Here is a 12,465-nt window from a genome sequence, read left to right as displayed (position 1 = left end):
CACTCTGCCTTTACCTCTGCAAAGGCTGGAGCCACAGGCTGTCCAGACATTGCTGCAGGAAGCTCAGGTCACCCCTGGGCTCCCTGGCTTCTTCTGTGGAGACCTCAGGTCACCTTTGGTTCCCTCAAATGCAGCTGCAAAGCACTTAGTTTGCTTTTGGGCATCACAAGATGATAAAATAACCACATTTTCAAAGCAGCTCAGCAAGTTGCAAACCCCCAGGTGCACAGGGCAGGCTGGAGTGAGTGCAATGAGAGCAGCCCAGAGCCCCTGAAAGTGTGGCTCACTTGTCCAGGCAGAGTCCAGAGCAGAAAGGGCCCAGTGCCAGCACTCTGCTCCCATCTGTGTCACTGGGCTGCATGGGAGGTGGGAGGTGGAGCTGCCGGGGGCAGCGGGGGCAGTTCCTCCAGTGTCTGTTTAAAGAGCATGGTGTGGTGTATGTTTAGGGCCATTTGGAGATAACTGCTGCTCTGGGAGGAGGGGGCAGTGAAGTACTCTGGGGCAAGAGCAACTTTCTGAGCTGAGGCCTCACTCTCACCTGCTGGCATGCCACCCCAAACCCAGGCTCGGCAGAGACTTTTGATCAAAGGGGGAAAAGTTGTGAATGATGACCTCTCTGTGGTGGCTGATGTGTACGTGGAGGATGGAGTGGTGAAGCAGATGGGACCAAACCTGAATCCAGAGCCCTCGACTGGACTTGTTGTGCTGGATGCGACCAACAAGCTGGTGATCCCTGGGGGCATTGATACTCACACACATATGGAGTTCCCTTTTATGGGTAGCAGGTCAAAAGATGACTTCTATACTGGAACCAAGGTGGGTGCACATCTGTGTATGCATCTGGGCTTTCTCAGAAGGGATGTCTGCTGTTCATCCAGTGTTACTTTAAAAGTGAGAATAGATTGTGAATCAAGCATGGCCAATTCTTTCTGTCCCTTTGACTGGGACATTGTCATAAAGCAGTTGGGGTACTCAGAGGACCCCCCTCAACCAGTATGTTACTTGGGCTCGTTCAGAAACTACTGTTGTTGTGGGGGTGGAGTGGGGCATGCATTTACCCTGGCTGTCAGCATGCAGACTACAGCCTGCTTTGGTACATGCATCAAGCTTCATGCCTTTCTGAGCAAAGGTTAACTAAAGCAACAGTTTAATTCGCCAGTGCTGTTTGAGCACTTCTGTGGTAATCTGATCCTTCTCCTCTGTTGGCATGAGGGAATGCAGGCTTTTCTTCTGTCATTCACTTTGATGCTTACTGTGTCCCTCAATTAAAGTCCATTTCAAACGCACTTTATAAAAGTACCTAATTTCTCCCAGTTTTACACTTGGAGTGGAGGTTTTTTTCAGCTTTTTAGTTTCCCTGCATATGACTAGTGTATCAATTATTCATATTGACAGTATTATGCATCATCTCCATACAGTTTCCATAACTAAAATTTTCAAAGCACTTTTCTAACAGCTTTGTTGTGGAGACTGAGATCCTTTGTTCACAGAAAGGATCACATTGCTCTACTTGGCTTGTCTGCTAGCCATCACCTTCACAGAGACTATTATACCCAGTTCCTCTCACAGGAGAACTGGAGTTTACTAAAAAGCAGAAAATAAGTTTTTAAGGTTTTCTGAGTAACTCTGAGGTAGTAACTTGTAGGAGAGGGAAGCTGCAAAACAGAAGTTACATACACAAAACAGGATGTCCAGATAGCCACTTCAATGCCTGCAAGATTCTAGATCCAGCTTAGCAATCAGATGTCAAAAAGTTAGATATTCTTAACCCAGGTCAAAGTGTGGAAAATGTTCAGACCTATTCACAGAAGGTCATTATCTGACAAATATTTTGGCAAGAAATTCAGGGCAACAGAGTTGTATTCCAACTATTGCAAAATATGCTACAATGATTAGCTAAGATTTACCCATTCAGTTGAATAGGGAAAGGCACCTCTCCTTAGAGATAGAGGGGAGAAAAAGATGTAGGGACTAAAAAGAGACTTCCAGTGGAGTTGTGGAACCCATGACATTTTTTTTTCTTGAAGTCTATAAATTTTCTTTAAATCCTGTTTAACAAATAAGTCAATCAGTCTTGTTTAAAAATATTTGACAGTTTGAACAACTTTTCCTGGAGAAAATGTTTTGCACAATTCATTGGAGATTTACAAATATTTGTGTCTCTCCCCACACTTCTCTTTTTGCAAAATATACTGACATATTTACAATTATTCTTCTGATTTCTAAGTGAACAGAAGAAAGAAAGAGACTAGTTGTTGTAGAAAAAGGAAGAGTAACATAGCATGATGGACCTGGACAGGCTGGATAGATGGGCCATGTACAACAATAAAAAGTTTAACAAGTCCAAGTGCTGCATACTGCACTTTGGCCACAACAACCCCCTGCAGAGTTACAGGCTGGGGACAGGGAGGCTGGATAGTGCCCAGGCAGAAAGGGACCTTGGGCTACCTTGGGTTGACAACAGACTGAATGTGAGCCAGTGTGTGCCCAGGTGGCCAAGAGAGCCAATGGCATCCTGGCCTGGATCAGGAATGGTGTGGCCAGCAGGAGCAGGGAGGTCATTCTTCCCCTGTACTCAGCACTGGTGAGGACACACCTCGAGTGCTGTGTCCACTTCTGGGCCCCTCAGTTTAGGAAGGACATTGAGATGCTCAAATGTACCCAGAGAAGGGCAACAAGGCTGGTAAAGGGCCTGGAACACAATCCCTGTGAGGAGCAGCTGAGGGAGCTGGGGCTGTTGAGGCTGGAGGAGGCTCAGGGCACAGCTCATCTCTCTCTACACCTCCCTGAAAGGAGAGTGCAGCCAGGTTGGGATTCGTCTCCCAGGCAACCAGCAACAAGAGGACACAGACTTAATCTGCACCAGGAGAAGTTAGACTGGACATTAGGAAAAAATTCTTCACAGAAAGAGGGATTGTGATTGGACATTGGAATGGGCTGCCCAGGGAGGTGATGGAGTCACTGTCCCTGGAGGTGTTTAAAGAAAGATTGGATGTGTCACTTACCGCCATGGTTTAATTGATAAAGTGGTGTTAGGTCATAGCTTAGACTTGATCTCAAAGGTCTTTTCCAACCTAGCTAATGAATTCTGTGATTCTCTGATCCTGTGAATTTGAACTGTGCATATTTTGATCTGAATTGGTTGTTACTGTTTTGCAAAGGAACATTGTTCAGAGCAATGGGGAGGATTTCTTTGCTAATCTGGAAGAAAGCAACAGTTTCAACCAAGGAATTTCTGTATTGGATCAATATATTTTATTGATCCAATAAATACTCAAGGATCTGGTATCTGAGTAACTTTTTTCCCCTCCAAAAGCAAGAAAAGTAATAATTCAGTTCTCCATAAAGGAGAGTGGAAATTAAGGGTTAAAAAGCAATTTTTGATCACCATTCTGCTATTAAGTAACATTGTAGTTTATTTATTTAATTGATAAAATTTATGTAGAGGATGTAAATTCATCATTCTATTTGGAACCCTCTATACAGTTTTATTAAATTATATCCTGTTACCAATAAAAATACACTTTTAAACACTTCAAAAATATTTTGGTGTTCGATGAGAGTTTGGGGGTTTTCATTTTGTATTTTCAAACTCAGTAGGCATTTTGTTGTTGTTGTTGTTGTTGTTGTTGTGTATTTGCCCCTTAATACTTGCCTATCTCTTGGGCTTGTTTTTTCTACTACATAGACTGTGAGGAAGCATGTCTCAAGTTGACAATGCTCTTCTTCCTCAGTGATTCCACACTCATGAGGAAACTCACTGATGTATCAACACTAAAGACACATCTCCAAATCTTTGATAAGTTTTTGTACACGACAGGAAGCTTCTCCTTCAGCATGTGAATTTCACTTGGGTTTTCCTGAAAACACTTTTAAGAACATTCTTCTCAAAGCAAATGAAATTAAATCAAATCTCCATAATCATTTTTCAAGTCTGGACTTACTCAGGGGAACTCCTCAGTGGCTTTTGATTTTTCAGTGTATCCAGATTAATTGATGTAAGGGAGTTGGAGAGGGTAGGAGGAAATTTGCTTTCTTTCTGATTGCTAAATATTAACTTTCTTCTTTTCAGGCAGCTATAGCAGGAGGAACCACTATGATCATCGACTTTGCCATCCCTCAGAAAGGTTGTTCTCTTTCTGAATCTTTTGATACATGGAAAAGCTGGGCAGACCCTAAAGTCTGCTGTGATTATTCATTGCATGTGGCAGTTACATGGTGGAGCAACAAGGTAGACACAAGATTTGATTTAAATTCCACAAATTTGTACCACACTTGTTTCAAATTAGTCTTCACGTGTTAAATATAGCTTGCTGGTTAGTGTTTTTGTGATTAAAAACAACATTTGAAATAGCCCTTCTGAGAGTAATGTATTTGAAAAAACTCTGGAGATAGCCTATAATATCTCTGGATACTGCACAAAGTTAAAGGCAGGGATTGTGCAAGACCAAGGCAGGTCAGAGGAGGAAAGAAGTGTTTGCAATAGTTTTGTCTTTTGTTGCTTGAACACTTGATATTTTATGCTTCTGATGAGAGTTTTGGTGGTTTTGGTTTGTTTGTTTGTTTGTTTTGTTTTTAAATAAGGGTATACATGAAAAATATGGTACTTGACTTCATTTGTAGAGGAAGACTTCTTTTCCTGAGTGACTGCAGTAATACCCCCTAGAAAGTAAAGCAGCACTGTAGCTAATAGTAAACTGAATGTGAAATAATCTAAAAAACCTTTTTTTTTTGAATTTACATATGGGAGAATCTGCTTTGCTGAGTGAATGTTTGTTGATAGCCTGAAAGTTTTACTGACAAATTAATTTTTCAGGTGCTTGATATCTATCAGAATGAGATCCATGTTTTACAAGATGACCTTGGATTCTCAGAGAACTCTGCATCAGCACACAGATGTATTAAGTAAATTGCTGTTTTATATATGAGTAATTATTCTAATCATTAAATTCTAAAATATATGCACCAAAGCCTTCACTCTGCAAACAACACATTTTTGTTATTCTGTGTACTAAGTGCTAAAATAGGCTGACCACAACTTCTAACTTAGGGCAAAGACATGAAGTAAATTCTCCAATGAAATTTAAGTAATGTGCATTTGAAACAGCCTCAGCAGACAATAGTGGAATTGTACTGACAAATCCAATAAAACTGGGAGACATAAATCAATGAAATGTTCTAGTTTATATTAGGAATGTAACTGTTTTTAAAGGCCAAGATGATTAGAAATACAAAGCTTGGGCATTTTGTAGCTGTAAAAGTCCTGGGTGAAGAAGACTGATATTTCTGCCCATCTGATCAGCTCTCATCTCATCAGGATTTGAAATATTAATTAAAAGCATACATTCTTTACAATGCTTTCTGTTAGTTGTAGTAAATAGTAAAGAGGATAAATGACATGCCTCTATATTTGTGCCAGAGCAGGGCCTTTTGTCAAATATTTATTTGGTAACTCCCACTCAAGATGTGCTCCCATCCCTCCTCTGGATAACTAAAAGAATTTTCCTTGAGTTTTTTGTATATCTTACCCTTCTTGGGCAGACTCAACCAGATTATTAGAGAGAAGATGAAAAGTAATATTTTACTTTTTGAAAGAGATTAATCCCATGGAAATTATTATAGCATTACAGGTACATGTCAATTACTGTGACCATCTGGGAAGGGAGAGACAAAGTTATGTAATATATGTTTCCAGCTAACCAATTCTGCAAGAAGTCTTGAGATTAAAATAATGTGTCTTTCTTTCTTTGTGACAATGTTTTGCTGGGCTTTATAGGCTCTAGTAGAAGCAGGGAATTCTAACAAGTAGTAAATACAAAAAAACAAACAAAACCAAACAAAACAACCCAAAACAAACAAACAAACCTAGCAGGCCTTCACTTACTATTTTGGAGCTGTTCTGTTTGACAACAAAATGTTTCAAAAGGCTGTGTGTATTGTTTAGAGTCAGGACAAAGCTCTAAAAGATGAAATCTTTTCTGTCACTTTGTTGTTTCCTAGAGGCTGCAGCCCATTGCAATCCAATTTTGAAAACCAGTTTTGCACAAATGTCCATGTTATGTGAGTTGGATACATTGACTGTAAGATTAGAATGGGTGTTTTCAATATCAGGAGGTTTATTTGAAACAAAATTCTTCCTCATTACTTTCTGTGAAAAGCATTCCCTCCTGCAATTAGCTCATGCTTCCAATATTTGCACTGCAGTACTACCCTTTTATATACTTTGAGAATCAATTTGATACAAGAAGAATAGTCTAAGTTAGTTTTTAAATATGTGACTTGGGCTATTTGCACTGAACATACATTTGATGGATAAGTGAAGGCTCACCCTACAATTAATGTGTAAAATATAATACATACTAATTGTTGTATTTTTCAGGTGAAGCAAGAAATGGAAAGTCTTGTTAAAAACAAAGGTGTCAACTCCTTCAAGATGTTTATGGCCTATAAAGATGTATACATGGTCAAAGATGAGGAGCTGTATGAAGCCTTTTCCTGCTGTAAGGAGCTTGGGGCAGTTGCTCAAGTCCATGCAGAGAATGGGGAACTAATTGCACAGGTGCACATTTGACATTTTGTCCATCAAAATCAGGAATATAGATGGTCCTAACCCTAGGTCTCTCCAGACACTGTCAGCTCATATAACAGAAGCAAATCCAGAAGTATGGAGAAAGCTTCACTGACAGGGCACAAAGGTCTCAACATCCCTCTATGCATAATTAGCTTCACTTTATACTTGCTACTGCCACCTTAGTGCTGTGTGGAGGCACTGAGAGTTCTGAGGCCCCAAGGGTATAACTGCACTGGTTATACTCCACATCAGTGATAACTCAAGTGGCTGTAGTAGAATAGTTTCTTCAACTATTCCAGTCAACAGTGCTTTGACTCTGCCCTGGGTCCCGTAATGGAAATTAATTCATTGCTAAATAATCTCAAATCAGCAAATCTTAAATTCCTCGAACAGAGTAGGGACAAAACTTTTTGCCTCTTAAAACCTTGGAGTTTTCAGAGACTCTGGATATGCATCTTTGTGCTTATTAATGATTTTTCCTTTTTTTGTCTCCAATGAGGGTTAGTCATTGGACACCATTGGCCATGATATTTAAGTGCACCTATTGAGAAGGGCGAAGGGTTTTCAAGAGCAGTGATTTAATCCTGCAAGCCAGTGAAGTGTGTTCTCTGAATTTACTTAGATATTCTGAGACCTGATTTTATTGAGAGATATATTAGATTTCAGATAAAACTACAGTAATCTATTTTGGAAAATAATTGTAAGGGCCTAGTTATTTTTTTTTCCTTGAACTGGCTGCAGTGGCTGGTTCAGAATCCATTTGACTGACAGCATGCTCATGACACCATAGATACACTTTAACATGCTTTTGTGCTGTCTTCAGGGTGCAAAGAAGATGCTGGCAATGGGAATAACTGGCCCTGAGGGTCATGAACTGTGTCGTCCTGAAGAAGTGGAAGCTGAAGCTACACAAAGAGCCATTACCATAGCAAATGCTGTAAACTGCCCCCTTTATGTAGTCCATGTGATGAGTAAATCTTCAGCAAAGGTGATCAGCAATGCACGAAGAGAAGGTAAAAGTCCTAATTCTTTTATGCTTGGACAATGGTGTCAGGGGCAGGGTCATGGAAAACCAAACACAGCATTAGTGTTTTATTTTTCATGGGTGTCATAAGCCTCAGATCATGGGCGAATTTCTTGGAGGGGCATCTCTAAATGGCGAGGTTGGGGGGATGTGTGTGGATGTTGTTGAGCCCAATGGAACAATATGGAAGAACAGCAACCAGAATTGAGACTTTCCCTTCTCCCCAGAGCAAACCTCTTTCTCTTTGTATTGTACCTCCAAGGTCAAAGTGGTGGCCAGGACAGCATTATTGCATTAAAAATTATGTGACAAGTTCAAGACAATAAATACTCTGCTGTTCTCCTGAGTTTGTCTGCAAGACTTTACCAGATACCTTGATGAGAAATTCTATAACAGAGACCACACCATATTTTTACAGACTGTGTCATGATATGACCATGACTCCTATTCACCAGGCACTTAAAAATCATGTTGAAGATGACAGTGTCTGAAAGCCTTGATTTCCACCAGTGCAGGGCTGCTCAGGTTTACACTGCAGTGTTCACAAATAATTCTGGTCAGCCAAGGGGGCCTGACTTTCCTGACCACCTGTTAGGTAGACTAGAAGCAGCCTGAAGGCTGTAGGTATTCAGGATATTTTGACTTCTTATCCATAAGTTCATCCAGGGCAGCATGTGGAACAACAGCACTATGAGGAGACATTTTCAAGGTAGAAGGAGCAGGACAGAAGCCCAAGATTTGGAAGACCTAAAATTATCTGTCCTCATTATCTTTTTACATCTTTTTACTCTGTTTTTACATCTTTTGCATTTACAGCTTGTTTTCACCTGACTTGATATGAATTTCCTACAGATCTCAGTTTCCCTGTTTCTTGTCTTTACATAATGCCTACACAGGGGGCATAGAATGTTAATATTAAAATGTAGAGTATGAGATCATGATAAATCAAAGCAGTGTGATGTCATTGTGCTAATATAGATGTATATGGTTATGCATAATATGTACAACCATGACTTCTAGTAAGATTTAGCAGTAATTAGGGTTAGTAAAAGAATTTACCAGAATATATTTTATTGGCACATCTTTTTGTACTGTGCTATATTGGATTCCTCCACTAGATGCCAGTGCTGCCAGGAATGTGGATTATATCCATCAGTTGTTTGTGCCTTCACAGGCGTCGCGTGAACATTGACTACAAGAAGCTATGACAACAGTTGAAATACCCAGATTAAAGATGCAAAACTGCCTGTGAACATAAAAGGGCTAAGACAGTGTTTTATAATACACTGTTCAAGTAAAGAATTTAATGCTGACAGTAAATACTGTAAAATATTGATTAGGTGTGTGGTGTAAGAATAGTCTGCAGAGCCTGTTTGATTACTGAGGATAGATGTACGCTTTTCCAATATGTACTAAGAAAAGGTCGGGACAATTGATGCACATTGTGGTGCAAATTGTATTTTATAACTTCCTGAGCTGATGCAGATTCACCAATGCTTGCCTTTGTGCAGAGCAACAAATATCTTCATAATCCATATTGATCTGCATAGAAGTATACTGTTTAGAAAAAAGAAATCTAAGATTGATTAAGAAATTTCAAAAGATAACTAGAGTACCACAAAGGTAGTTACAAGAATTGTAGTTTTTCATGAGATTGATCTGTATAAATTTTGGTAATTGGCAATTCACTATTGTTGGTTTCAGTAGAAATGATTTCCCGTTTTTCAGTAAAGAGTGGTAATAAAAAGCAAGGAGTTCCAGACAAAAAAAATATATTCTCAAAGTATTGTATGAATGACATAAATAAAACTCAAATATTTTGGTGAAAGATGCTCAATTTGGACAGGTTAAAAACCACTCCAATGTGAAAACTGTGTAAACTCTTAAATACTGTAAACCTCTCAAGCATTTGAAATATTCACTCTAAAACAGTTTATTCATCTTTTTGAGATTATTTCTCCAGGACTTGATGCTAGCTTCCTGCTATTCACAATTGGGAAATTTTTCATGTTCTTTTCAAGCACTTAGCATGAAATACAAAGTGTGTGTGCATATTCATTGCTGCCCATGTCAGAGGAAGATTGATATTCCTTCCAATTCTGTCACTGACCTCAGAAGGGGAAAAAGGGATCTTCAGTGAATGAAATCTATTTTCTGGTTGACAGTGTGATACCAGAATTGAAGCATTGCTTCTCAAATTCTATGGCATCGTGATTTTCCTAGTCAAAAATGTAAGTCAGAGCCCAATTCTTCCTTGTCCCTCATTTAGCTGTACAAGGTGAGAGCTAATATTAGAGGCTGAAGACCTGATAGAGCTTGGTCAGGACAGTAGGCATAATTCTGTTGTCTTCAGTGAGCTATGGCTGAGACCTTGAAGGTTAAATCAGTCATACCCACTGTAAAGAATCAGCAGTTCTTATTGTAGATTAAGCAAAATTTAAGAGAAGGGGGTGAGCAAAAGTCTTTCCTTCTCTCTTCCATGCCAGAGTTCACCATCTATGTCTGCTCTGATCTCCAGCAACACCACTCAAGAAAGGAAACCTCCAGATTATAGCAGCATGTTTTTCAATTACATCTTTAATAGCTGCTGAATGTTCAACAGGGAATCCAAAATTCCACATTGTGACCATTGTTGGAGAGGGACAGGCTAATTAATGCCCCCATCCTGTTCTTTTTGAGGGGCCCTACCAGCCTGTTTGCCAAAAGCAATGGTTTATCAGTTCTCCACTGAGAAGGGGCAAAGATAGCACCTCTCTGTGAAAACAGTCTCAGTGCTTGCTTGTCTCAGTGGGCTGCTTCTTCATCCCTGCGCAAAACATGGTCTTGAATCTTGACACAGTAGGTAGAGGAACTGTATTCTTTTATAGAAGGGCAGTCTGATTGTGCATGACACTCTCATTCCCTTAAATGGGAAGACAAAAATGATTCCATTCCTGCAATTGTGTAAAATCTTCCCTCCAGTGAGAATAGAAGGGTGTAGAACTCTCGTGTGAGGCAGTGCAGCTCCTTCTCCTTATTAGGATTACCTGATGTGAACTTACTGGGGAAAATTAATGTGGCCTTGTCACCCATTCCTACCACCAGAAATGCTTGTGGAGAGAGTGAAGCTAATAAAATAGGGGCACATGATTTATACTATCTCCCCCTAAAAAATGCTTTCAATCTAAGCTAAATCTCAGCTAAAGCTGGAGACCACAGAATCATAGAATGGGTTGGAAGGGGCCTGAAAGATCATCCAGTGTGATGATTAAGGATCCTGTCCCTTTTGTCATTTAATGTGCTGCTACAGCCGGGAAAAAGGGACTTTCTAGTCAAGACCTGGAGAGCACAATCTTACTGAAAAAGTAATTTTTAAAAAAAGTTTCTCCTTTTTTAAAAAGTGCATACAAAAATATGTCCTTGTTCAGATTCTAAGAAGCTCACTTGGGCTTATCAGATTCCTACCAACAGTCACAAGTTATGTCTCTTCCTAGTGAGAGGAAAGGCACATCCATTGCTGAGGGAATACAATTTCTCAAACTGATTCTGAGCACAGGAATGCAACTAAAAATGTCAACATTTTAGCTGTCTCGTGCAGGACAGCTCAGGTCCAGACTGTATACAGCCTAATGGATTCAATACTATCCTTGATTCAATAAACCTGCCTTGCAGTTCTGCTTTTTTCAGAGCATAACTTGTGAGTATCTTTGTACCATATGACCTTAACTTAAGTGCTTCTAAAACCTCTACTAGAATAAGAACATATGGACCAGTTTTTCAGTCTGTAAATGTTGGTTGGTGTTTATAAGTATTGGAACTCTTTTTGTGTTCTGGTACGTGGAAAAAGAAACTGCAATTGAATGCTCTTCTTTTGGATAAAGTAATATATTAAAAATAGCTCTGGCTATCCAGTTTGGACGTCTGATAAAACAGTCACCAAATACATAGTTATTTACTAGCTGCTCAGAGCTGTCAGGAAGACCAAACAGCAGAGCACTTGGTGGTTTTTTGGCTTTATTGAATGTTGGAAGATATAACAATTTGAAAGACACGATTTATTACTGCATTACTTCGCTTCAGTGCCTATAGGCAGAAGCCAATATAGCTAGAAGAATCTTAGTGCAGAATTTCCTTGTTGCCAGTTGAGATAAAAGAGCCTTAATGCAGAATTTCCTTTTTACTAGATTTAAAGCAGAATCTTGATATTATTGTATCCTTCAGTCTGTCTAGTCGTGGCCTAAATGAAATACAGGAAATTGCACATTCAGCAGAACTGTCCAGAGGTAGTCTGTTGAAACTGCAGTGCTCAGACTCAAAATCACTTGAGGGAATAACTTCTACTCCTCCCCACTCATGGGAACAAAGGGAGCTGGTCAGCTCAAACTCTGCAGAAATACTGTCATCAGCTATGGTACATGAGTTAGAATCAGTTCAGCGTATCCAACTGGGAGCTTGGAAACTTCTTTTCATTTTCATGTTGTGAAACTATGATGAGAAAATTATTTTCTTTGAAGTATTGAACAAGCAAAAATGTCTTATTTTCCTGCAATTTTAACTCTCATAATTTGTAGCTATGTCCTAATGATTCTGAAACCTGATAGCTCAGGTTTACTTTGGATGAAAGCTTCTTTAGCTTATTCAAATGCAGTAGGAAAGACATGAACCACACTTCCCTCTCCCTCACCTTTCTGGTGGCTTTGATCATGAAAAATCTGTCTAAAGACTAATTGGTAAACATGACAGATTGGTTATATATACCAGACTTTCTCTATATACATCTAGACTGGCGGCAGCTTATCCCCAAATACAGTGTTTGGAGCTGGGCAAGGAAGGCCAAGAGTTCCTGCAAAAGTCAGGGAAAACCCTGAACTAAGGTGAATCAGGTTTCAAC

At 39.6% G+C, this 12,465-nt stretch overlaps 1 protein-coding gene across 1 annotated transcript in view; it reads left to right on the top strand.

The window, feature by feature from the left end:
- The first annotated feature begins 400 nt into the window (after positions 1-400).
- Positions 401-12,465, top strand: part of DPYS (dihydropyrimidinase) — a 33,421-nt gene continuing 21,356 nt past the window's right edge. The window contains exons 1-4 of the mRNA XM_083859395.1: positions 401-816; positions 4,073-4,231; positions 6,380-6,559; positions 7,395-7,584. Of these exons, the coding sequence (XP_083715521.1) occupies positions 547-816; positions 4,073-4,231; positions 6,380-6,559; positions 7,395-7,584 (799 nt within the window). The 5' untranslated portion in view covers positions 401-546. The remainder of the gene's footprint in view (positions 817-4,072; positions 4,232-6,379; positions 6,560-7,394; positions 7,585-12,465) is intronic.

The sequence above is a fragment of the Zosterops lateralis genome, assembly GCF_965231275.1.
Source record: "Zosterops lateralis genome assembly, chromosome: 1".
In the NCBI taxonomy this organism is placed as follows: Eukaryota; Metazoa; Chordata; class Aves; order Passeriformes; family Zosteropidae; genus Zosterops; species Zosterops lateralis.
This window is presented reverse-complemented; position numbering and strand designations above follow the sequence as displayed.